The sequence below is a fragment of the Trichogramma pretiosum genome, unplaced genomic scaffold (assembly GCF_000599845.2).
Source record: "Trichogramma pretiosum strain Unisexual culture from Peru unplaced genomic scaffold, Tpre_2.0 scaffold12, whole genome shotgun sequence".
NCBI classification, from domain to species: domain Eukaryota; kingdom Metazoa; phylum Arthropoda; class Insecta; order Hymenoptera; family Trichogrammatidae; genus Trichogramma; species Trichogramma pretiosum.
The window spans coordinates 939,972-966,006 of record NW_019641690.1 but is presented as its reverse complement, the minus strand read 5'-3'; the positions used below and the strand labels follow the sequence as shown (position 1 = coordinate 966,006).

Genomic DNA, 26,035 nt, shown 5'->3' with positions numbered 1-26,035 from the left:
AAAAATATTTATTAGATACCCCGGAAACTATGTTTCAGAATTTTAAGTTTTATTCCCCGTCATTGTAAATACAAGTTGATATAGCAGAATATTATAGTAAAATGTTAGTGTGTGAAATGTGCACAGTAATAAATTAACAAAAGTATATTATTCAACGTTACAGATTTTTTCAAATCGTTTGTTATTGTTGGAATCTACCATTAATTTTTTTAAACAAATTTGTATATTTCTATAGTGTTTAAAACAAAACAGATGGATGAATATCGTATTTGTTATAAATATTTATCTTTGCCTGTTCTAATTTTATTATTTATCCATAAGTGTTCTGATTTCTCAAAAATTTTGTCAAGAATACTATGTTGAGCATTGAAGAATGTAAATTATTTTACGTGGGTATTCAGAATGTAAATTTTTAAATTCTGTATGAGATAACTCGAATAGAATCAATCATTAGCTTCATCATTAAATGTTACGCATCATGCAATACCTGTAAAAATATACATTTTTATTCTGTAACATTCGAAGTATATTTCAAATTATTTGAATAAAATGAAAATGTGAAAAATATCATAATAATTGCATTCTTTCTTGCCATCAATAATCACTATTTTTCATGTAGTTTAGTTGGCCCCCAAATAATTATTTAAATTGAATTTTACTTTCATCATTTTAAACTTTTTGCTATCAAGATAATTTTAAAACATATTTTTATGCAAACTTTCTCCAATTCTAAATAATAATTTTACCAATTGAATACTAAGAGACCTAAAATTAAGATTTGCAGAAAAACATTTTGTCCCACTTAAAACATTTGAATATTTTTCCTTCTGATTTCTTCTGAAGTATTTTTTCAAGTTTTCCTTGAACATTTCTTTGGGACGGAGACAAGAAAAAAAAATAAAATAAAAAAAGTAATGGATGAAGTACAGTTAAAATTGAATATTAGGTTTTCAGGGGTAACAATTTATCGTTTACGCTGCTCCAGCGTAGCGAGGCATAACTTTAAACTCAAAAGAAAAAGTTTACCTCAGCCTTATGTTAACTACATAGGATCAAAGGGCGTTTTTGCTTCTGAGCTTAAGACAATACCTTTCTGTACTATGGTGACGATTTTATGTTGAATAACAAAAAATTACTTTAAAACAGATGTAGGAAAATAACTACTTAAAGGGCTTTGAAAAAGGCTCTTTAAAAATCTCGATATTTATGCAAAAATCAAAGTCATTGTTGATATGGTAAACAAAATTAGATTTTAGTAATGTGTTAAATGAATAATTTTATTTACGCATGAAATTAATTTAATCTTGAAGACGAAAGTTTCCAAGTTTACTTAGCTCAGAGCTTATTCGCCTTTGTCGTCTAATATTTGAAAAATCGAAAGCATTCTTTAATATCGATCAAAATTTTCAAGTAATTAAATTTTAATACATTTAACAATCAGTTATTGACTTTAATGTTAATTACTTTCATTTTATTCATGTGACATTAAATGATCGATCATACATTATGGTCAATCAAATGAGGAATTATAATTATTATTTAATACGATAGAATCTCATTAACACGATTATGAACCTTTGTAAGATGAATTTTTCTATAAAACGAAGACACATGTTTTAAGAGATATTTTGTTTTTACGTTGTACTGCAAATTCAAATAATGAAATTGTACTAGAACTGTTTAAAAAGAATACTTATTTCAATTTTATTTGAATATTTTAAGTCCAAATACGAATATTAATAATATAAAAACCATTAATAAAATAAGTAATTTAAAGCAATCAAATTTATTTAAAATATAAATTTCTACCCATCGATCATAATGATTACAGTAATATAAATTCAATGCAATATATCCAAAAGAGTTTACATGATGAATCATTTTAATTTAAAATATTTAATAAACTAAGAAATTGTTTAATTTTAAACTTAAGTATAATAGTTAGAGACAATGAAATCACATGGACGTGAAGCGTACATACCGACTGTACTCATATGTACCTGTTTTAGCGTTCATATTTGTAACATAAATCGACCTGTTGGTATATCGATAAAAATACGTGTAAAAATAACTTATTTCCGTTATTAAAACTTTCTGCAGCTGAAAGACGTAGGCATTTGTTAGGCATGAAAGCAGTCTGCAAATGTGGAATACAAGAAAAACGAAGATGGATAGAGGCCCGGTGTGCAGAACCGCGTCATGACGAAACCGAAACAAGGCGGCTGCTGCTTCTGGCCAGGCGTGAGTGGCAGATGTTCGGCGGATTCTGATAATCTTGTATATATATACCTACGCGTACAGATGCTTGAATAAAACCGAGTATACGAAGAGGAGGAGGATATAATAATGTAAACACCGAGTCTTTCATTCTTTTAATTTTTAATACAAATATTACATTGCGATCCTCGGCAAGTAGCATATTTTAATCATTGCTTTATTTTGCTATTGTCCTTGAAATAAAAATAAAAAGAGGCCACACGTTAGAAATGCGCAAGGATCGAGCCTCGTGCCTCGCAAAGGACTCCGAAGTCGCGTGCGTGCAAGCAAACGAGCAGTTGTAATACGCAAACATATACCTAAGTAAGCATTATGAGTCCTGAAAGTTTAGTTTGGAGCATTTTGTGTGCGTGCGTGCCTGCGTGTGTGTGTGTGTAAGAGCGCGAAGAACAGCAGCAGCCGTCGCCGCAGTCGTCCGCAGGCACCGGCACGCTTTCTAGATATAGAGAGAATACGTGCAGCTGCTCCGGCCCAGAGGTGGGGACCGCAGCCACGCGACGGGCATACGCCGCGTAAAAGTAACAGCACCCCCGGTAGTACAATCTTTGCCACATAAACCGGCTGTCTACGGTCCTTCCTACCGAGGCTCCTTATTTTGCCTTTTTTTTTACTTGCTATTACCTGAAACTCGCTTATTTTGCTAATCTCCGAGTGCGATAGCGTAGAGAAATTTGACTACTGCATCGAACAGTGCGCGAGTGTCATCGGATTGTGTTGTGCTGTTTTTTTCAGAGTCATTTATGCCCTTTCAAAGGGGTGGATTGCCAGTCGGCTGACGACCTGGTAAGTTTACATTATTCTATTATTTTGTACCTTTCAAAATATTTTAACGCGAACTCGGCAGATAAACAGGCTTCGAGTAGATATTAATTTATGATATAATCAACGATCGTAACTGCTTTATAAACTCACAATATATATTTGAAAATAAATATACAATTATTAAACATGAATTGTAATAATCATGAAAACGAGCAATCGTTCATCTACTGGAAGCCCGTCCATTTATTGGGTTAGTAGTCACCCTATGCTCGAAAAATCAACGCGCAATTTACGCGTGAATTCAATCGATAAAGCTGGCAAAACGTCGTGAAAAAAGCGGATAACTCATTGCAGGAAAACAAGAGCAATAATTTATCCGCTGCAAGGGCCTGCTTCAATTAGCTTTGAGTATTGTCGAGGCAATATATCGATACACAAAATATTCGAGGCATCCCTGTCAACAAAAAAAAAAAAAAACGAAAAAAAACGTAAACAGATAAAAGTTATCAAATGAAAGCTATCGCTGCCGAGTGGCTCGATAAATTCATATAGTAGAGCTTCCTGACGCGCGAATCGAAACTCGCGATATTTGAGGAAAAGAGAGGAAGAGTATACGATCCGGATTCGTACGTGCGTTTCAATGTATGCATTTATATATATAAATTTAGGTACACTCGTGCGCGTGCATGCATACTGAACAGAGAATACAAGCGTTTGCGTGGTTTCGCCGCGTTTTCCTCTAAAATCGACCGCATCGATGGAAATTCAATTTGATTTTAAACTTTCCACCTGATACACGCTTGGCTTTTCGAAAGCGCTGAGGGCTGAAATTCTAGAAGCCGCAAATTGTATAAAATATACTATAAGAGTTTAGTAACATTGCCGCCTATTATTTGTTGTAGCACTCTATCGGGACGAGGCGACTGGTGACAATTCGCGACGATGAAGAGGTCGTTGTCGGTAAGTTCAATGGCACGTTTAATATCAATTAAATATGCATCATATTTTCACCGTCTCTTTTGCCTCGGGACATTTTGCTTCAATTCTATTTGAATTTTACAGGGCTTAGATCTACAAACTAATGATTCTAAAAGACCGAAAGCAATCGAAAATGACGAAAATTCACCGGTACGTCTTGTAATTGTTAACCCATGTCATCTTCAACAATTCATATTAATTTATAACATTTTCAATATTTTTTAGAATATAAATCATTTTGATTACTGTCTTCTGGCTTTAGAGCGTATAGAAGAATTACAAAAGCAAATTTACGATGACTATGATTCTGACGATGATTTAGGTAATTTATAATTCTTCGTGAATAATTTGGGAAAATCTTTAAAGAATATTATTTTAATCTTGACATTAAAATTTGATATTTTTGCACCCTGTTTTCTAACAGAAAACTTTGACGACGACGACGACGACGACGAAGATGTAACAAAGGAAGTTTTAACGGAGGTGTTCGGTGACCTGCCCGGTAACTCGAAAAATCCACTGACAACTTTAATGGGTTCAACTTCAAAATTTGATCCGCCAAAAGAATTCAAACCCGGAGAACTGTTAGGCTTCGAATATTGTCGAATCGTTACTGCAAACTTTTTGAAAAATATCGACAGTCCAATTTTTGACGATTCAGGCCCCTCTCATCTGGATCCAAAGGTAAATTTTAGAACATCTAAACAATTAACAATAATGTAATGTGCATGAACTTTTGAAGTAAAAAAAATAATTTTAACTACCTTAGGATAAATACGACGGTGAAGTTGTGGATTTTGATGCGAGAGCACAGACTATACGAGCTCTCGACCTGCACCTGGCAATCAAACAGAGAGACTACGCGGCTCACCTTATGGCTGAATAAGTAACCGTTCCGTGTAACATTACACTACCTTCAACTGTCCGTATTTAACATCGAAAAATTTCAGCTGTATTCGAGTAACTTTCATTCTAGTCAATTAAAGGGGCGTTCACTGTTTAGTGAATTATGCGTATAAAATCTCAGGTAAACATTTTAGTTTACATTTTCTCGTCCGTGTTATTTAATTAAAAACTGTTAAATAAACAGATAATCGTATTTGAATTCTTCATGCAAATTTTCTGTGTGATCATAGCTAAACAAGCTAATTGATAATTGAGTGTAAATTTCATACTTTTTTTTATAAATAAAAAAAGCATTTCCTTTAAAATTCCAAAAAGTATTTTCCAAAGTGATAAAAAACTTTGTTGTAATAAAAAAGTAATATTCGTTTGTAAAATCATTTTACCAGTTTACCTGAGACTTTAACTGATGTATTGCATTTAACATTTATGATCATAGCCTTTGCCAAATAATCGAATAACATTATTTTTGTGTAATGCAATATATTTGTTATCAAAATACCAAACTTGAAAAATGCAAAAGTCACGTGTTTGCTTTTTGGCGCAGGTGGATGGAGTCTCTAGTCATTAATCATAATTATATTAGTGCGATTATAATAATCGTTATTATTATTATTATTATTCATTATTATTATTAATCATTTTCAAGTAATTTTAATGATATCTCAAAGAATAAAATAAAGTATTGACAAATTCCAGTATGAATTGAATATCTGAATTTAAATATCTACTAATAATTTGAACCAATTGTTTCATAATACAAAGTGGTATAAAATAATTTGATGATTTAATTGATTTTTTGTAATAAGCATTAGTTTATGTTTCAATAATTTTAAGTATTCACACGGATTTTGAAAAATTGTTATTAGTATTACACATGTATTATACATTTAAATAATAATAAATGAAAAAATAGTTGTAGTACTTTCAATTAAAATTCATAATTTAATTTCTATGAGGGTAAAATATAGACTAATTTTTAATCATTTTTTAATGTACTTTTTAATATTTATCAAACACACTTAAATAAAATAAAGTTAAATTATAATATTACGGTAATTGAAAGATTGATAAAATTTTGATACTTATTCGTTTATCTAATCTATTACTTGATAAGCATATAGAAAACAAACAAAAAATTTAGTAAAATCAATCAAAATTATTAATAGTAATTAATTGATCTATTTTATCACAAAGATGACAATACGTCCACTATATGCTCTATAATTATACATTAAAAATAAATTTAAGAAATTCTATAAAATAAGGAAATCATTCGAGAAATTTATATTCCAAAAATTAAATTAAATTTTAAGATTTTATTAGGATAAATAATTTTGTAAATTTGTTAGGAATAGTCAAAGGTAAAGAATAAATTGTACATAATAAAATTTTATAAAAAAATATCTATTGGTAATTTCATAATAAAAAATTCACATTATGACTATGTAACTTAATTATACATTTTCCGTTCAACGATACAACTCAAGTCATCAACAAGTATGTTATCCTTGACAAATAAAAAATCAATCTTGTCAGTTACATTATTCATTCACTTTTCTTCTTTGCACGAATAAGTATGTGTGATAGTCACGTAAAAGTGAGTATCAATGCTTTCTTCAACAGTAGAATTATTATAAATAAAATAATGATGTCCTATAAAAAATATGACATAATAATAAAAAAAATTTATAGAAGTTTTGCAACTCATAAGATGCCTACTTTTCTTAACTTTTCTATATTTTTAATCTTAATAAAAAAATATTTATTTAAGGTAGCCTTTAACTACTCACAAGATTCGTTTGGCTTTAACAATTATGCGTGTTTATGCTGTACTAAAAATAAAATATGATTCTTATATTCGATTATAAACACTACAAACTTGAATACTCTTTAATAACAGTTACTCATTCATATAAACAAATTGTAGCGATTACAAACGCTACAAATTTGAATACTTTTTAATACCAGGTACTCAGTTATACAAATAAATACAAGTTACGCACTAAATTAGATTTTGAGCGCTTATGTTTACAAACATATGAAAGATTTTTTTGTTTTACTACGGTCAAATATATTAAAGTTTTCATCATTCCGTTGCATTTTAAGTTCTTTTAAAATTTGAGAAAATTTTTAGAAACCGCGTCTATCTGATAAATACGATTAGTTGAACTCTCAATTTGTAGAACTTGTTCATAATTTGGCGAAAAAATAACGATCTAATATACATTGTATTAATTTTGTTCTACAAAGCTCTTCCATCAATGTATACTAGAAATTGCTTATAATTTAGTTATCCGTATTATGAATTTCGTTGGATTAAGAATCAATCCTATTTTCAGTGATGTTTGTCAAAACTTGCTACATAATTTTTTTTAACAATTTTCTAAAATTACGTACAATTTGTATTCATGTTTATAATGTCCTTAGCCTAAAGTTAACAATACGAGTTGTTTTTGAAATGTTGTCTCGATTGTATGTAATACAACACGATTGCATCACAATTGAACGCATAGTTAAAACTTTGAAAAATAATCGAGGCTCGCGGTTAAGGTTTCCCATCTAGCGTTAATTCCATTAAAAGATCGGCAGAGCCAACAATTATTATATAAACTTGTAATATCTATAGATAGTTTGAAAATATTTCAACAATTGTTTACACGAATAGACTATTTACAATTGAGCATTGATTGAATAATTTTTTTCTCGGAGGGTTTCACGCTTCGAGGCTGTTTTGAAATTTAGCATTCGGGGAAAAAAAAACTCGAGAGAATTCCTAGACCCGTTGGTTTGAAAGTTTTAAGTAAAAGTCGAGAAAAACTTTTTAACGGAAAAGAGAAGAGCCAGAAGGCAAAAGCAAATGATTGATAAATGTCGATCGCAAGAAGGCCGTCAGGTTTGGCAAGTCGTTACTTTTGAGCGAGTCAGAATAAAAATAGAGAAAGTACAAGTTGGACTCGAGGGTAATTGAGGCACAAGGCAAGGAGGAAGAAAGAGAAGAAAAAATCATCGGGTCTCGGAAGCGGAGAGCCGGGCTGGCGTGTCCTCCTCCTGCACTCAGTGCTGCTGGACGAGAGTCGGGCCGGAGCCGGGATTGCGCCAGGGATCGGGAATGTCGTAGTGTGCCGGCACAGTGATGAGCGCGTCGGCGGCGGTGCGCGTGGCGCTGCAGTTCTGCGGCTTCTGGCGCATCGTGTTGACGCACTCGATGCCCATCTTGATGAACTCGAGCTTGTAGCCGAAGCCCTGACTGCTCAGCCGGATGATGGTGTGCAGGGGCACCTCCTCGTAGGGCAGCTCCTCGGGCAGCTTGTCGCAGAAGTAGCCGATTATGCAGCGCAGTATGGCCTGGTGCGAGATCACGAGGACGTTGCTCGACTGCTGCAGCTCCACGAGCACCGGCTCGACGCGTTTCATCGTGTCGACGTAGCTCTCGCCCCACGGGTATCGGTAGCGAAGCTTGTCCTGGTCGCGCCACGCGAACTCCTGAAACGAAAGTCGTAAACCGATCGTCAGTGCTTTTCCCATCTATCACTTTTAAGTATCCACTGATCGGTACTAATTGCACATCGATATAGCACGAACATTTTCATGGATCCGCATCGAATTAATTGTAGTCGCGATAAATTTACTTTGTGCGTGTTAAATTTTCGTTCATTTGGATATACACACCTGTGGATACTTTTCTTGCATCTCCTCGTAGGACAGGCCCTCGCAGACGCCGGCGTAGAGCTCGTTGAGGGCGGCCACGTGCTCCTGGGAGGCCTCGATGCCGCGAGCCGTGGCGATGGTTCGACGCAGTCGGCTGGTCAGAACTCGCAGATCCGGTATGTGCATCGAGTTGATCTTACTGGCCAAGGCCTGGGCGTAGCGTTCGCCACGGGCGCTCAGTACGGCGTCTCCGCCGATCTTGCCCAGCACATTGAACTCGCTCTCTCCGTGCTGCTCGCAACAAACAACAAGAACCAAACGTTTAACACCTGAGTAGTGTCTTTTTATATTTTTGGATTCGCATAAAAAAATTTGACAACTCGCGCATCACGAGTTACGAATTGAATGAGCGATTGAAGCCGACAAGATAAATCCTATAGATTTTCTCGTTGGCAAATGTAGCTTGAAAAGTCTAGTCCAATGGGATTAGCATAAAAAATGAACGACGTTCCGCGTTGAAGGTTTTCGTGCTCGCAAATATATTTATGCGCTTGTAAGAGCATCGGCCCCAAGAAGACATCCCACTGCAAATGATCCACCGTCGACCATTTACAAAAACGAGTGTAGCGTGCAACGCGCTGTACTCGTGCTCTGGCCTTTACATAGCGGCACGAAGAAAAATGCCGCGAGCTTTCGATTCGATAAATCGCTCGCCCGAGCTGTATAGTCGAGTAGAGCTGACTCGAGGCGTCATTTTTCCAAACGCAAGAGAGAGAGAGAGAGAAATGATAACGAAGCTGCACTCGAGCGAGGTAATAGCTTATAATATAGTACAAGCTCTACATTACGCCTTGCCACTGACGTGCGTTACTTATTACGTGCTCTGTATATCATAAATGAAATCTTGGATTTACATCCGAGCGAGCATTTTTTATTCACATGCATTTATTTTTATATTTACAGTCATGATGCGTATAAGTCACAAGTTTCTTTCATTATGCTTACAGTTCATATGACTCAATCTTAATCGTTTTATCAAATTGAAAATAAACATTTACGACGTTGTTCAAAAATTTTGTTCAAAAACGATCTATCAAATGTCATCAAAATGTGTATAATAATAATGTTTTATTTAAAAACCGTAAAAGTAATTACAATGCATAAATTACAAAGATAATTAACTTTTGAAGAGATCCTATAAATAATATATGATATAACGAGTTTGACGTGATAAAATTGGATGATTAAAAGAGTCGGCATTTAAGTAGTCTTTTAATTAGCACAATTAATGGAAAAAATAAAAAGTAAATAAAAGGCCTGATAAATGAAAATAGACTCTGTATTTGCGACAGCTGTATTTGCCATTTCATATTTACTTTTCAAAGCGAGGCGTGACGTCAATTCTCGATATCGAGCATCTTACGTTTAACGACGTCGTATAGCGTGTATAGGACTTTGAGGGAGAGGCTCTCGACTTACCCTGGAGAAGTAGAGGGTGTGCGGTTTGAGCGAGAGTCCACCGAGGTAGCCGAGTACGGTGGTCTCGATGTGGCCCGAGAGCTTGATGGCGCTCATCTCCATGCTGGCCGTGTCGAGGCGTATGCGCGGATAGTACGGCTCGTCCATGGGCTGGTGCAGCTGGCGATAGTAGGCGATCTTGAGGCGCAGCTCCTCCAGGCCCACGGCCACCTGGACGTTCTTGTAGTCCTGGCTGTAGCGCAGGATTTCCCGGCAGTTGGCCTCGATCAGCGCCTCGTCCTCGCAGACGCACTCGACGAACAGCACGCGGTAGTGCAACTGTCCCGAGAAGTATTCGTAGACCTCGGCGCGCTGCTTTCGCGTGACCAGGGCCGCGTCCAAAATCTTTACCCGAAATATCGAAAATTAATCGTTATTATGAAGCATAAATGAGCAGAATTGAGCCCGATCGGGAACGAGCTATTCGCAGTTGGACAGAATTTACAGAGTCCGAATTGTCGTTTGCAGTATTGACACGCGCGCGATATTTGATCGTTGACATATCATTTGAAAAGGCTGTTCAATACTTGTTATTTGTTTATCGACAGAGGCCGCTTAAATTTGCGATTGCTTCACCAGCTTGCAAATGACCATCTATATAAACGTCTATACGATAGATATAACTAAATGCATACCGCGAACAGGCTGCCAATTATTTGCAAGCCTTCATATTCGTTTACATGTATCTTTATATCTATATCTTTTCACGAAACCTCGAGAGATGGTCAAAACAAAGAACTGAACTTTATATTTTTTCTGGCGTGACATTAATTGCAGCGTCGAACGCAAATGATATATTGAAAAAACGCGATGCCCAAGTTGAGTTATTTTTAGAACAAGTAGATTTTTCGATACGTACAGCGATGGTATTTCCAGCGGCGAGCCATGAGGCGCAGTCTTGCATCGCGTCTTGCTGAGCAAGATCGAGTAGAGCCGATGAGGCTTCGTGATCCGGGCGAAAAATTCCATTGGATATGTACGGTTCCTGCCGTTTTCTCCGGTAGTCGCTGACACGCATCACTGCAACAACAAGTTGAAAGCTCGCTTCAGTATGTGTGCCGGATATATATATGCACCGAAAAGCTGCCGCGTCTAAATAGCACATGGCTAGGCAATGGACGCGGCTAGGCGCATTAAAATAGATTGAATCTGCATTAGGGGCAAATCAATTCTCTCGGTGAGGTCAATAAACGTGGCTCGGTCGTGAATGGCTGTATATATACTCGCCACCGCCGACCATTAGTTTAGCTCGTCAAAACCCGTCTCGCAGCTTGTTTATCGGAAATTCGTCGCGCGCGTGAATGCCACCGAGTTATCAAAACGCAGCTTTTATCGATTTGTGTAGAATACCCGAAAAATATGCGAATATAGTTGAATTGTTGCATACAGGTTCGATTGAAATTCTGCTCGTATGCGCGAAGCCAGCCGCGTAAAATTGATTGTGCGAGTTACGGACTGTGAAAGTGTCACGCGATCGTGTTGACTATTGCTTTTGATATACCCACATATAGCTGCGCGACCGAAACCGAATCAATTGAGCTTATACCTATCGCGATACAGTCACCTCACAAAAGCTTACATGTATATTTTTATTCATTTCTATATGAATTCGGTATATGGAATAATTCAATCGGTGGTCAAAAAATGAAAGAAAGAATCAAAAAACGCTTACCTTTGGCAGATTCGCCATTCCAGTTGAGTCTTCGTCGAAGACAATGAGCTACTTGGCTTTTTCCTGTGGCGGGCAAGCCTGTAGTGACGATGACGACCCCGGCGAACTTGCGTGGGGGCTTGGACACTCCCGACACGACGGGGCTCCTCACGGACTTATCTTGCGAAGCTTCTGCAAAACGATAAATCATTGTAATGTTGATGTTGATGTTGGCTTCTTTATAAACAATGCCAAATATTATTATTTTAAACTCGGCGCTCCAGCGGCAGATTTTATATTGCGAATGAATATATAATACGCATCATGCTGTGCTTTTACATTTTTACGACTGCAAGCGAATACGTTAGGGAGATAGAGAGAGAGACTTGAAATTGCGAAAATTATGAGCGCATCTAAAGTTTCTTCTCTCGCTCACTGCCGCAATAGGCTACTTTGCATCTGCGAATATACTACGACTCTCCTGACTCCTCTTTGCGACATTTGCACCTCTCATTCTAGTTCTCAAGACTTTATTTGGACTCTCGGGCTACCTCGTGATGCATTTCGCCCATTCGAGACTTCTTTTTATTATCATTATAACTCGACCGTAAGGGTCAAAAACTTCGCAATGGATTTTTACGTGCTTTTATATACGCTTTCGCGGCAATGAATCGGGCAGGGGCTTGACAAAAAAAAGGGGTATTAATCAAATTGAGTGAATCTTAATGCCCTTTGACAAAGTTTTAGCGAGCTGCAACAGCTTGTGCGCATATAATAGTGCAAAATTTCTAACGATGCTGCGTTTCGTACTTATGTCATCATTTAGTTTCGTTACCTCGCAAATAGAAATGATCTCTTTATTTTGTGAGAACGAGTATAAGCTCTGTTTTTATGCTAAATATATACCTTTAACAATATCTCTCGGCTGTCGACTCTTTGCATTTAAATATAATGTCAAATCAACATCGCATTACGCTCGATGCGGATCAGTTGTAAGTTATGAAAATAAATGAATCACGGGAAGCTTCATAAACTTTTGTTTGACGCATGGTAAATATAACTGTTGGAGAATAATCATCATTTAAAATATTGAACTACTCAATTTTGCAACTGTCACTAAAGTGACTCTTCGTATCTCTCAAGAAGGATTGCGAATATCCAAAAACTTCAGTTTGACTTAAGGCCAAGTGCAGATTTACGCCTCAAAAATAGCAGCGCATTTGGCTGTAATCGTCGCGGCACTTAGTTATACTGTCGCTTCGTGAATGATCTCGCACTCAACAAAGACATAAAAAAGCTTTGTAAATAATAATTTATGTCTCACTTCAATTTTTATCAAAAGGTGTCAAATAAATCAATTTGATAATGTGAAAGAAAATAAAATAGAAGTAAATAAAAGCAATAGTAAAAAATTGCATACAACGCCTAATGTAACTTGAACAATGTAAAACGAATAAGAAACGTCATTTTATTTCACTTGAAACTTTTACAATTTTTGTGAATTTGAAAGAGTCGTCGTCAGCAATTTTGTACGTAATGTGAAAATCAATATGAACTACTTGCACGTGATTAACACGCAATGACCGCTTGACTCGCAAAAAAAGCGATAGTTTGATCGCGCAAAGCTCACATACACGTGAATGCTTGGTAAATCGGCAACGACATACTTCTTCAAAAAGAAATCTCCAACTATTTCGAAATATTACGTCAGAGCCGAGTATTATCAATCCGTTAATACATGATCTAATACAGTCGGTGACATTTCAATTGATGTAACAAAAAAAAAAACGAGAAAATCTCTTACCGATGTGACACATGTCGAGGATCGAATTGTTCCCAACGATTGCCTGTCTCGTGAGATAATCACGAAGCAAAATGCAAATGAGTTGTCGTTGCTGTTGCTGTAATTCCTCTTGCTGCGCCGTAATTACCGACGCGATATAACGCGGGTCACTCGAGAAAATTCAAAAGAACTCCTTGGAAAATCTCAGATGCGCTACGTGAACATATAAGAGCCTTGATGGGTCACTTTTTGTCGCTGACCGATACATGTATAATACGTGTGAGCTGTGGGTAGATGTAAAAATTGGCACTATACAGTCTGATGAGTGCGATAGTTAATCGCTAACTGAAGCGACGCGTGCGCCTCTCTATGACCTTATATTTAGACCGCTGCGATGCGTACATCGCACGTAATGCAAGCCGTACAAGTATTTGCGAACTCGGACGCGATCGTCGTGCTAGTCGCACTGACTTATAGACGAGGAGTGCAGCAGCAGCAGCAGTAGCAGATATTCTGCACCTCTGTTTACTCGTGTACCCGAGAGACTCGAGGATAACAACAATTTCAGACTTGTTCGGAAGCAACGTCACTAGAGTTGAAAAAACAAAAACACCTCTCGGCTCGGAAACTCGCTTTCGAGCTTGAGCAGCGGAGTAATCGATGAAACAGATTAAATGCCAAGCTCGAGTACCACTGCTCGAAGTCTACGATGTGCACCATTTTTTATAGATTCGACTAGGCTATTAATAACAATTTTTTATACCAAGCTCATCATTAATTTGCTTTACTTTTATTATATTATTTCATGGATATTCAAGCGGGAAAAATAATTTCTATTTTTAAAATCTTCAAATACACATGAAATGAATTAGTCACCTCGTAAGCACATTACTTTGTAAACTCTCACTTGGAAAGAGACACAAATTAATGCTAAATTTTGCACAAACGTGAGAATTATTACACAATTACTGCTATTGCACTTGCGTTACAAATTGTTGAGACCACGTTATTCTCGAAGCTGTAATTAAGTCATCAATTTTGTCAAAATTGAATTTGATTAGACATGTCTGTAAATAAGTTTCAAAAAGCATAGCAAGAATATTATTGAAGAAGAAAAGTAAGTCGTCTAACACTCCAGAGTCAGGATAAAATATAAGCTGTCTCTCGAGTGCGGCCGTTGATACAGCGAGATTACCAAATTATACGAAGAAAAAGAAACCCGAGTTTGCGGAGTTTCTTCATCTCAATCTAATGCACAGATATAAATGTATAAACTCTGACATACTTGTGCATGTATATAGGCAAGCACGAAGCTTTTGCTGGGAATCGCATAATATGATTGTACTCTTCGCGCACGGTATAATAAGACAGAGCAGACTGCACGGCTGGTTTCCTGTTTTTTTCATTTTTGCCTTAATGCGAGCGTTGAATAATAGGAATATCGAAAGTTTTCCACTGATGCATCGCGCCCGAACTTTCAAAGACTTCTTTCTTCAAAACTTGCTTACCCGCATTACATATACTGCTTCGACAAGCTGTTGCGGGTTGCCACTTATTGAACATCGGCTCTCGCCTTAGATTCGTCATGGGAATTTCACATATTATTGTGTCAAATATTCTCGCTTCTAAACTTCTAAGACTATTATTGCGAGCTTTACACGGGAGGACGAAAAAGTTATTTCTGAACTATCGCTCGATTGATAAGCCGTCGGACTTACTCGGTCGTGTATTACATGGGAGAAGAAATTTCGGCTACTTGTGAAACTGTTATGCAGGAAAACTATCTACTTCGATTTTTCGATTTATCACATCAGTATGTTTCTCGCATCACACGTGGCGAATCTTGACAAGTGGAAAATATTCATATCATGGATCTTATTAGAAATTTCTATGACGTAGGAAAATAGTAAGTATCGAATCGTTATCATTCGCTGCATGCATGATCTACTAAAATACGCGTCACGTCTCGACTTCTGACTAGAAAAATTATTTGCGCTACATATGTTCAATAAATTTATATGCATATATTTACGCGATCAAGGTTTCGAAGACATCAGGTCAATTTTTTTTTTCTTTAATCTTCAACGTCATTTCCATGCAAATTAATTCCTCGATGGATAGTTTCCTCGCGAATGTTAACAGTATAATTGATACATTACTATAAAACAGGCTAAAAAGGAGTCACAACACTATTTAATTGATAACTTATCGCTGTTTTTCAAATCAAATAAATACAATCTATAATTGATGGTGAAATTAACGACCTTCGATATAGAACAAGAATATAGAATAAAATAAAAAAATAACCAACAAAACACTTGAAAATCTCACTAAAGATAAGTTATTTTGTAAAATGCTTGTTTACGTTTGGGTTTTCAATTAATTATAAACTTTATTTCAACATTAGAAGCTGTAATATGATTTTCTATTATAGTATACACCGAATAGCTCAGAAATGAATTTTACTGCCTTGATTGGCAAACTATAAAAAATTATGTAACAATCTTTTATCGCTTCTTTGAGTAATGAAATTGAACCGATAGTATACATTTATATTCACAGTACTTTATTTATCAATAAAAGAAAAAAATTTATATGAGGTTGAGGACAGTAAGATACTGTAAAATATTATTGAAATTCTGACGTTTTAAAAACAATTTGAGTTTAATCTTTTTGACATTCACACTTATATGAGCGTACACTTCTGATAGGGTATTGTAAATCTCAACTACTATATTTACTCATTGACTAATTAAAGAACATCTAATTGATTTTTTTCGTACATAAATTTAAACCAGAACATGCATTTAAAGTATCGCACAAAGATATTTATTAAATTTTAGCAACAGATAAATCATTTGGCTTGCGTGAATATTTTTTCAGATTTCCTGCACAACCGATTGTAGAGAATTTGATAAGAGTTTCAAATTATGCAAGAAATCAGTTATGCATTTATATTGATGTTTCGCATGAAGAATTATTTATTAACGAAAGAAAAATTATTTATCATAAATTAACATTTTTTTAGTAATGACAGAAAATGTTTGATGTAAATTATTCGTGAAAAAAATCTCAAAGAAATTAATTCGCGCATCATGTACTTCAAATATTTTCATAAAATTCATCAAGTGTGTTTATGAATGCATAGCAGTTCAACTTTGTTCTGAAACATCTTACTGCATAAAATTTATTTTATTAACATGAGACAGTTTGTTTATAAATAAGAATCGTGAGTTGAAATTTTTAATTCACTATCGAAGTCACGAATCTGGTGAAGTAAATATTAATAACTGCTACTGCTATTACGTGCATAAAAAATAAAAATTTTATGAAAGTTAAGTACTGTTCTTGAAGTTTTGTAAAAAATAATATAAATGCGTACTTCCATTTCGTTGTTTCAATGAGAACTACTTAAGACATTTTCAAGAAACCATTTATGAGTAAAATAAGAAATTTGTAGAATTGTGAAATAAACGAAGTGTGCGAACAAATTGATTACAATTAAAAATGAATGACGTCTTCATTAAAAAAAATGTTTACGAAGTTTTAAGCGTTCAATTTTTAAACTGTAGTTAATAAGAATGTAATACGAGCATCGTATATCATTGCATAAGGGAATAATCATAAATAATTTATTTAAATAAACGAAACGATACAAAAAGTGCCAGATTTCTTGGGAAAAAATTTAAAAAAATTATCAAGCTTTTAATAATTATTACGTAGAAATTTTATTGAATCTAATCTCAAACTTATAAAATTATTTTATTAAGGCTAATAAATTTTCAATTTTTTTCTCTTCAACTTCTTATACTTTAAATGGATATTTATTGCAGACCAATTTTTTTCTTCGAAAAAGACTGTCCATTAAATATCAGATTAAAATTGAAGCAAACAAGTTCATTAACGATATTGACGTTTATTTAACTTCAATCTCATCGATACATATTGTTGTACAAACATTTTTTTCATCAACATCAAGCATGAGCGGTTTTTGATGAGCGGTAAATTGAAGTTAGAAAAATTTTAGGGCAAAGTATACTTCTATATGCATGTGTATTACGTTTAAAATTCAAATCTTAGAAAGTGAAGATTGATCATACACATAAAGATGTACGTATAATATATGTTGCTATCGAACGTATACTTCCAGTTAGATTAAGGATGTCAAAAAATCAATCATCGCATGTGTAATGAAGATGAAAGAATATCTTGCATTGGCATATCTGTCACTCTGAGCGTACGGTTAAAAAAATAATAAATGTATAAACGAAGAGCTTATCTGCGTTTCAAGAGCGAGTTTGCAAATCAATACTCGAGATTTTTTCTTCAAGGCTTGTTCGAGAGCAAGGGTTGAGAATTAAAATTTCAACGAATTTTACTGTTCCCAATAGTATACTGGAGCAGTGTATACAAGTACTGCATAGTTCTAAAATAGCATACTGCTGTATACCCTTGAAAAGTCATGCGCTTGCGCAAAGACTTTCCAGTTCTCGCTTGCTATCCGAGTCCCGACCTCTCGAGTCTCAATGGATACTGAAACGCAACGACTCGAAAATTTTAATCTGACGCAATATTTGGAGTGGTTTCGGGCCTGTTTCCAGGATCACGTTTTACAGTACCAAAATCATACCAAAATATAAATTGACAGAGAACTCGACGTTAGCTCTAAATTTAATCACTTGCACGTTGATTTTATTTTTAAAACATATTACGCTTTTCTCATGCATTTAAAATATTTAATTTTTATAAACTAAAGACGATTGAATGGACTACTTAGATTATGCAAAAGATAGATCGTATATAAGGTATTTAATGTCTAGAGATGCGATAATTGTAATTGAATAAGCAGATAATAAGATCGCGTAAGGAGATAAAAAAAAGCGGTAATGTAATGCGAGAGAAGTGCGAGTGTTGCGACAGGTAAACATTTCTTCGCGACAAAACAAGGAAAATAATCTTGCAGCCAGTGACGTTGTTAGACGGTAGACTCGCGCGCACGAGGATAGATTCATCGGCGCATAAATGCGAGTCAGTGAGAGACAGAGAGAGCGAGTAAAAAAAACACGCAAGACCGAGTAGTTGCGGTAAAAAAAGAAATAACAATGAACACGAACTGGTTTTTCAGCTATGCACATTTTCGAGGGTTCGCAAAACGGGAAAGGGACAAATAATCGAATATATTGAGATAATGAAAACAAGAGGTACATGAGGTATAGACTAGGTATAGATGAGAAATAACTAGGTCAACGGGGGTGGGGGTGCAGCAGCAAGAAGCGTAAAGTCGCCGACGCGAGTCAAAGATAGATAGACGCACAGGTATAACATGGATCATTGGTACATTTAAAAATGCCGTACATACCTTGGGCGTCCATGACGGATGAGATAAGCGATTGCGAGACCTGGGGATGCAGAATGCCAGCTTGCAAGGCGAAATCGCGCACGGTGAGACAGTAGCTAAGCAGAGGCTCGGCCAGCAGACTGATACAGGCGGCCACCCAAGGCATAGCAGCAAATTGGTCCTAGATAGAGGTGCACGAGCTGCACTATATGCTCTCTCGTTGGATTACACGGGGGGCTACTTTACTGATTGCGATCCAGCTCGATAATCCCAGCTGCTGTGGAGCAACCGCTAGAGCTTTTCCGAAAAGTGATCGCTGCTGGTGTGACGTATTATCGAGAGCAGGTCCTCCCTCATTCCAATCTGCTTGATCCTCACTTCCGGAGCCAGTTTGCGAGCTTCGCACTGCACGTACCGCACCAAGAGGCTTAAAAAACGATTGTCCCGAGCCGACTCTTGGCAGCTCGTCGAGCACTTGTAGTTCACGGCGATATTATCATGTCCAGTCGAACGTCCCTCCTTGAAGCACGAGTCCGGAGTGTCTTGCAGAGGTTTACATAATGTTTACATGCGCGACGAGCGACGCACACGAGCGTAATATCGCGATCCGAGTATAGATACGAGAGCTGTCTTATACGAGTCCCTGAGAGAGAGTGTGCATGTACGTGCCCCGATCGAGTCGAATCACCAATGACCGAACGCCAGCAGCAGATCGTTAGTTCTTTTTCCCGTACAGTGTATAGATATAAGCGCGATTGTGCACTCTCTAGTCGAATTGCTACTAGTCGTCGTTTCCGATCGTGTCGCGCGGCGGCCACTACTATAAGCGAGCTGCAGCACCGCGGAGAGCTCTCGTGTACTGACTTGCCGCTCCGAAAGTCCGCCAGTCGAAACGGGCATGTGCCTACTCTCGACTTTATATATGATACTCGATCGTTGATTCGCGCTCCGGCTGCGAGACGTAAGCCGTGCTGGTCTGCGCCAGGCGCGACGTTGCTCCGTTTTGCGCCTTCGACCCGCAGCATATACGCGTCTCGATAGAGCCTTGAACAGCTATATCCGACCACGTGCCGTGTCATCGTCTCTCTCTCTCTCTCTCTCTCTCTACCTATTTTGCTATTCGTTTTACAGGCTCGCTGCATAAAGGAAAGTGCAAAACAAGTCGTGATATGGCTATGATCGAGCTGACGAATTGTAAGTTCAGCTTGTCACGCGTAGTTATGCGCAGACTCCATCTCTAGAAAAGCTTAGATTCTTTCAGCAACAATTTTAAATTATTTCATACACCTTTTATTTAGAATCACCGAAAGCCATTAGTCTTTTTCTTTTTCAAGATTTTTATACTAACTTCAAATTGCTACACTTCTTCAGCTGCTAAATTAGTCATTACATTTCAAGAATCCTTATTAATTTTATTCACGTACGTACTGAAGATCTGCTTGTTCTGCATTTCATAAGCTAATTACATACATTTCTTTTTCGTCGTTGTGCTTCTTATAATCACTCCTCATTACTGAAGAGACGCATAGATATGAGGTGTATTTACAGCTTACAATACTTTTAGATGAGTCAGTAATTATGATATTGCAACAAGTACAGAGGATGTATCGAAATCATGGAAAACATCTGCACTTTCAAACGAGCTTTTTGAGGTTTCTGCATATTCGCTTGAAAATCTTAGAGAAAGACTTTAATTATTTATTTTCTGGGCATCCACTTAATTCATTGGACATGTATTGAGTAATAATCTCAAAAAATACATTTAAAAATGTTATTTAACTTGGATTTTTTAATCTTTCAAAGTCCAAGATTATGCTCAAACAGAAAAAAGTTTTTCCGCATTTCAAAAATTCAGAACCTTTGAAACGTTTGTTAAATGGAGAAAAAAATGTTCATATGTAAGTTCAATCAATGCAACGGTACTTTATAACATAACGAAACCGAACAGCTAGTAGTGCAATACTCTTAATTATGTTTGAGAAAAAAATCATATTGATTGATGAAAATTACATCAAGATAAACAAAAGAAAAGAATTTGGAACTGAACGAAGACGAAAAGAATCGCGGCCAATCTAAATCAAGGCAAATCATGATTTTATAAATGTAATTGGTTTTAAGGCAAACTTCTGTGACTGCTCGTTTTAACGCAAGCTCATTTCAATTTTCCGATAACGACATCTGCAGATAGCTGATTTAAACTTAGTTTGTTCAAATATTTATCTATTAACTTTACAAAGGTTGATGGCATCCAAGAATTGAGCACGGGGACTTTGTGAACGATTAATTTGATTATTAATGATTTTAATATTGATTTAGAAAATGCAACTCAGTCAACAGTTTAATTGCACTTACGAGTATTTTTACAGTTTAGATACTTCAGTAATTCAAAATGCGGAATTGATTTTTTGATACTTTTAGGAACCTTGAACCAAAATTTTAGTGTTTCATAATCTATAGCTTGGTGGTGATTGCCTAGAAATAATAATAAAGGAACCATCAAACAATAAGACTTAAATTAAGTATGAATTAAAGACTCATTCACGTAAAATAATAATTGCAGTTGTTATATCAGTAATTTCAGTTATTTTATAAATTTAAATAAAAAATTAACTTTGTTAAAAGAACTAAAAGTGATTGCTACTGACTTTGCAGAAATATTCATGATAATTCAAAAACTTTTTATTAAAAAGATCAATTTATATTTGATGAATGATTGCTATCTTCATTTTTTTATAAATATTTATTCAAATAGAAGTCATTTTGAATGCACTGTACAACAATCATATAAAAATCAAAGAAAATATGAAACATTCCAATCTGGCAGTTAATATTTCATTTATTTAACAAAATTATTATGAAAAATATAAATAAACTCTACTCAAAATCAAACTTTTGTTATTTTCTAGTTTCAATTTATTACATGGGGCATTAAAATCAGTTGATTCCTACTTTAAATGTTTCATGACAAAATAATACAATCTCCTTAGTTACTTTAAAATTTAATATTAATTAAATTATTTACTAATAATGATATTATAAAATTTTCACATTTTAGTAGATAAATTATTTTACACCAATATATTACAGTTGAAGTGATATTTTTTATACCCACTCTTTTTTCCAAAATTTGTTACTGTTATACATTTTTCAGTTGTCAATATCTACCCTTTGTCTAGTTTTTGGATTCTGCAATACATAGAGAAATTTCAAATAACTTAAGCTTACTAAAATAAATACTTTTATTTAATCATACATACTTGTTCTATGGATGTTGGTGGCGATGCAAAAGATCTACTGTTATTTAATATATTATTTGAATATATTTGTTTACTAGTAGTGGGATAATTGAGGTATGAACCATTATTCAAGTTTTTTGATCCCTAAAAACAAGTTTTTGATATAATTATAAGAAATAAAAGTTCAAGTATAAAATACAAGTAATTGCATCACATAAATTACCTCAAGAAATGATCTATTTCTTTTCCTATATCGAAATGTATTTTCAGTACCGTTGTTTAATAGTTTTTCATCATACTTGGGTTCACAGCAGGAATTTTTATATTTTACTGTAAATATTTTGAATTAAATTTAGGGTCATACATAAATTAAAGATAAGACAATATCTTCACAAGACTTACTCTCAAAGAGATGGCAGAACCAACCCAAAAATCAAATTTTTTATTTTACTATCTGAAACTTTTACTGAATATTTTTCTAATAGGGTCTTATATTATAATGTTCTTTAGGGCATCGTAAAGCCTTTTAGAAAAACATTCAATGGAATTTTAAAAAACTAGATTGGAACTTTAATTTTTGAGCTGGCTTCTCCATTCTTAAATACATGTGCGTTTACATAATTGTAGACTTATAACTCTAACCTTCTTTTTTTTGAAAATGTGGTGGTCTGTCATTTGCCATTGATGCTGTAAGAGAAACACTATTTGCAAAAGTTGTATAGGCTGTACGTCCTTTTAACCTTGGAAATAATGGAATTAACCTTCGACCCTCAACTGTCCATTCTGTATCAGTGTTTGGGCCAAACAGCCTAAAATTAAAAAATTTACAGTATAATTCTAGTATACTGAACAAATTTGACTGGAACTTACTGTTCAGCAATTATAGACAATTTGTCATCATTAACTGCTCTTCTAATTTCAGCCTGATGTCTCTCTGTTGAAATATGAAGAACTGAAGCTAATTCACCTAGTAATTTCTGCTTTCCCTCAGTCAGCGGACCTTGTCCTCGAAGAGCTGAGACCATTTTAGAATATGCATCTAATTCTGAAATTAAAATGAGGTATTAATAAGTACTCAATCTAAAACATTGTATTAAAAACGTATTGGATTCATCATTAATGGGTGATTAAATAATAAAAATAACATTCATGATATAAGCTAAAGGACTTACCTAAAAACCTTAAATATTTTCTGCAATCATCTCGAGACATTTCTGAGTACATTTTGATATCAGTATATTACAGAATTAATTACTTAATTTTTAATTATCTAGTTTCAAATGTGACAGAACTGGGTATATACAGACTTGCTATCTAGACATTTATATTAAATGAACTTTTTCCTTAATCAGAAACACATTTTAAGCATTACTCAAGCCATTAATTGATAATTATTAAGAAAATTGAGTAATATTACTTTTTGACTTTACATAAAGTTAAATATTTATTATTCTAGTAACCTAAGATTGCTACACAGTTAGTTTGTTGTCGACTAATAATACTTTGTATATGGCAGACTGAGGCCGCTCATGGAGTTACGAAAATTTTCATTTCACGCACCTTTTCCTAAAGCGCGAAATTTAAATTTTCGAAAATTTTTTATGAAAAATTGATAAATGATCAATCTACGAAAGATATCAAAATGAAGTATTTTCTATAAATTATTAGTAATTTGAATTTATTATTGATAATTATTATGCTTATGCACTTATTATGGGCGCTCGTGTGAAAGAAGATTTGTTTATTTTTGAATCAGATAATATAATTATATGTTGTAAGAATTACTCGTTTTTTCTCGATAAATTTTTAGAAACAAATAGATGAATTTTTTAAAGATATACAAGGAGCGATGCAAATAACAAATATAAATGGAAATAGTAAGAAGATATGAAGCATCATTTTCCAATCAATCAACGGCTGAGGAATATCTACGTAAATGAAGAAAGTCAATGTGTTTACCTAGAATTTATCTGAAAGTCTAGTTTTGCAAGAGGAATAAAGAGGGAAGGAGGTTCACATGTAAGTTGCATAGGATGGCGGTCGGTAATCTCTGATCAGCAAATAGCTTCTCATAAAATGCTTTGTTATAGTTGCGACAACTCTCAGGACATGAACATGAGAGTCGCAAGCTGATATAAACTGTGTGTTCGAGCTCACAAGCAATTTTTTTTTTTTTTTTTGATAACTCGTCTCGACATCCGCGAAAGTTTTAATTTTTGTCGTCGATGAAATTATATACTGGTATTTGATCATCTAAAATGGCTTCCTTGATCCACGATTCAATTAAGCAGAATCATAGGAACATCAGGAGTGAGTAAACTATAAATTATTCATCCAACGTACAATGGTGATCTCATTAATACATCTAATGTATTTTTACCAGTTTGATACAGATTAAAATTATGATGAGCCCACAGGCAAACACAAACAATATAATAATAACAATGCCAGCATCAAGTCACAACTGCAGTAACAAGGAAGGAACTTGTGCAAGTAGAGATCACATGGAATGCAATGGCAACGCGCCCGTTTCGAAAAATCCCATCGACTTAAGCGAAAATTTGGAGTTCTGGATGACTCGACTACCGCTCAAGCTCCAGACACTACCAATCATTCAATTAGCCATTCCCGGTAAATTTTTATAATAATTATTTCTTTCATAAATTCTTTCTTGCTCTTCGTAATCAACAATTTTATATTAATAGTACGAAAAAAATTAATAAAAATTTCAATGTACTCATACTTCAAAGTATTTTGAAACTATTTTTCATTTGCGAATTATCAACAGGTCCAATTACTTATCTAACTTAATCAATTTTTTTTTAAATTCTATTAAAAAATCTTTCAGCATTTACATTCAATGTAACTTAAAATAGGATTCTATTACTAAACGCAATGTCATTGTGAGTCATTTTCCAAGTCACAAATAATATATTTTTAACTAGCTTCTTACAATCGTCTGAATTGTTAAGATCTTGAATTTTCTCACGAGTTTTCTTACCTTGGATTTATATATCATGCAGGTTCTCATAACAGCATGACGTACACAATCGAGCCGGGTAATGATATCGGGCCGGATGAAACGCCGTCTATTCAAATGCTCGGCCGCTGCCTATCCATACTAATGCGACCGATAGTTTTCAATTGGTCTGTTAATCAAGAAATCAGCGTCAGAGAACAGCTTGATGGTGGCATACGATATTTGGATTTAAGAGTTGCGGTCAAAACGAGCGAAGATAAGATATATTTTCTCCACGGATTGTACGGCGCTGAGATAAGCCAACCACTCCAAGATGTTGCCGATTGGTTGTCAACGCATCCAAATGAAATCATAATTCTTGACTTTCAACATTTTTACAAATTCAACTACCAGCATCACGCAAGCTTAATTGAATTTATAAAACAAGTATTTGGCAGAAAATTGTGCCCCGTTTTTAACAAATTAGATCATTTGAGTCTGCAATGGTTAAATAAAGAAGCATATCAAGTATTTGTAATTTATCGTAATATTGCTGCTCGCAATTATAATTATTTATGGCCAAGTGGTGCTTGGTCAACACCGTGGCCAAACACTGTCAACACGTCTACACTTGTCAATTTTTTAAACGAAAGTTTACAAGCTCGAGATCCAAGAATCGGTTACGTATCCCAATGTCTCCTAACACCCAACGCTGCATACGTAATTAAACACATATGTGGAAATTTACATCGCGACTTGTGCCCAAAATGTCGAAAAGTTACTTTGTCGTGGATAAAAAAACACGCACCTGGTAATGGAGGCATGAACATTGTTATAACAGATTTTGTATCTCTGGACAACTTTATATTCTCGAAAACTGTTATACAACGAAATATGCAACTTTTGTATCCTGCCATTTCTTGTAATAATTAATATTTATTATTAATAAAATTTATATTAAGTAACAGTTCGAAAATTT

The 26,035-nt window shown here is 34.9% G+C and overlaps 4 protein-coding genes across 5 annotated transcripts; 2 read left to right on the top strand and 2 right to left on the bottom strand.

Annotated features, from left to right (window-relative positions):
- The first annotated feature begins 2,002 nt into the window (after nucleotides 1-2,002).
- LOC106649736 lies at nucleotides 2,003-5,178 on the top strand. The gene is made up of 6 exons (XM_014367325.2): nucleotides 2,003-3,060; nucleotides 3,942-3,999; nucleotides 4,102-4,167; nucleotides 4,243-4,339; nucleotides 4,442-4,701; nucleotides 4,787-5,178. Exons 2-6 carry the CDS (start codon nucleotides 3,982-3,984, stop codon nucleotides 4,901-4,903), a joined length of 558 nt encoding a protein of 185 aa, XP_014222811.1. The 5' UTR covers nucleotides 2,003-3,060; nucleotides 3,942-3,981; the 3' UTR covers nucleotides 4,904-5,178.
- Nucleotides 5,179-6,219: 1,041 nt separating this feature from the next.
- Nucleotides 6,220-19,970, bottom strand: LOC106649875 (6-phosphofructo-2-kinase/fructose-2,6-bisphosphatase-like). 2 transcript variants are annotated; one of them, XM_014367576.2, is made up of 6 exons: nucleotides 18,883-19,970; nucleotides 11,762-11,932; nucleotides 10,949-11,109; nucleotides 10,051-10,434; nucleotides 8,593-8,862; nucleotides 6,220-8,406 (listed from the first exon to the last, which is right to left on the bottom strand). In XM_014367576.2, exons 1-6 carry the CDS (start codon nucleotides 19,025-19,027, stop codon nucleotides 7,978-7,980), a joined length of 1,560 nt encoding a protein of 519 aa, XP_014223062.1. In that variant the 5' UTR covers nucleotides 19,028-19,970; the 3' UTR covers nucleotides 6,220-7,977. The 2 variants fall into 2 exon arrangements, with proteins under 2 accessions (XP_014223062.1, XP_014223063.1); XM_014367577.2 differs by lacking the exon at nucleotides 18,883-19,970 and adding an exon at nucleotides 13,545-14,268.
- A 1,967-nt stretch (nucleotides 19,971-21,937) lies between these two features.
- Nucleotides 21,938-23,604, bottom strand: LOC106649819 (BRCA2-interacting transcriptional repressor EMSY). Its single transcript, XM_014367455.2, has 6 exons — nucleotides 23,270-23,604; nucleotides 22,968-23,142; nucleotides 22,740-22,906; nucleotides 22,321-22,427; nucleotides 22,119-22,241; nucleotides 21,938-22,047 (listed from the first exon to the last, which is right to left on the bottom strand). Exons 1-6 carry the CDS (start codon nucleotides 23,319-23,321, stop codon nucleotides 22,009-22,011), a joined length of 663 nt encoding a protein of 220 aa, XP_014222941.1. The 5' UTR covers nucleotides 23,322-23,604; the 3' UTR covers nucleotides 21,938-22,008.
- A 307-nt stretch (nucleotides 23,605-23,911) lies between these two features.
- LOC106649855 (PI-PLC X domain-containing protein 3-like) lies at nucleotides 23,912-26,032 on the top strand. The gene is made up of 4 exons (XM_014367532.2): nucleotides 23,912-24,116; nucleotides 24,188-24,407; nucleotides 24,481-24,728; nucleotides 25,121-26,032. Exons 3-4 carry the CDS (start codon nucleotides 24,500-24,502, stop codon nucleotides 25,987-25,989), a joined length of 1,098 nt encoding a protein of 365 aa, XP_014223018.1. The 5' UTR covers nucleotides 23,912-24,116; nucleotides 24,188-24,407; nucleotides 24,481-24,499; the 3' UTR covers nucleotides 25,990-26,032.
- Nucleotides 26,033-26,035: the final 3 nt, after the last annotated feature.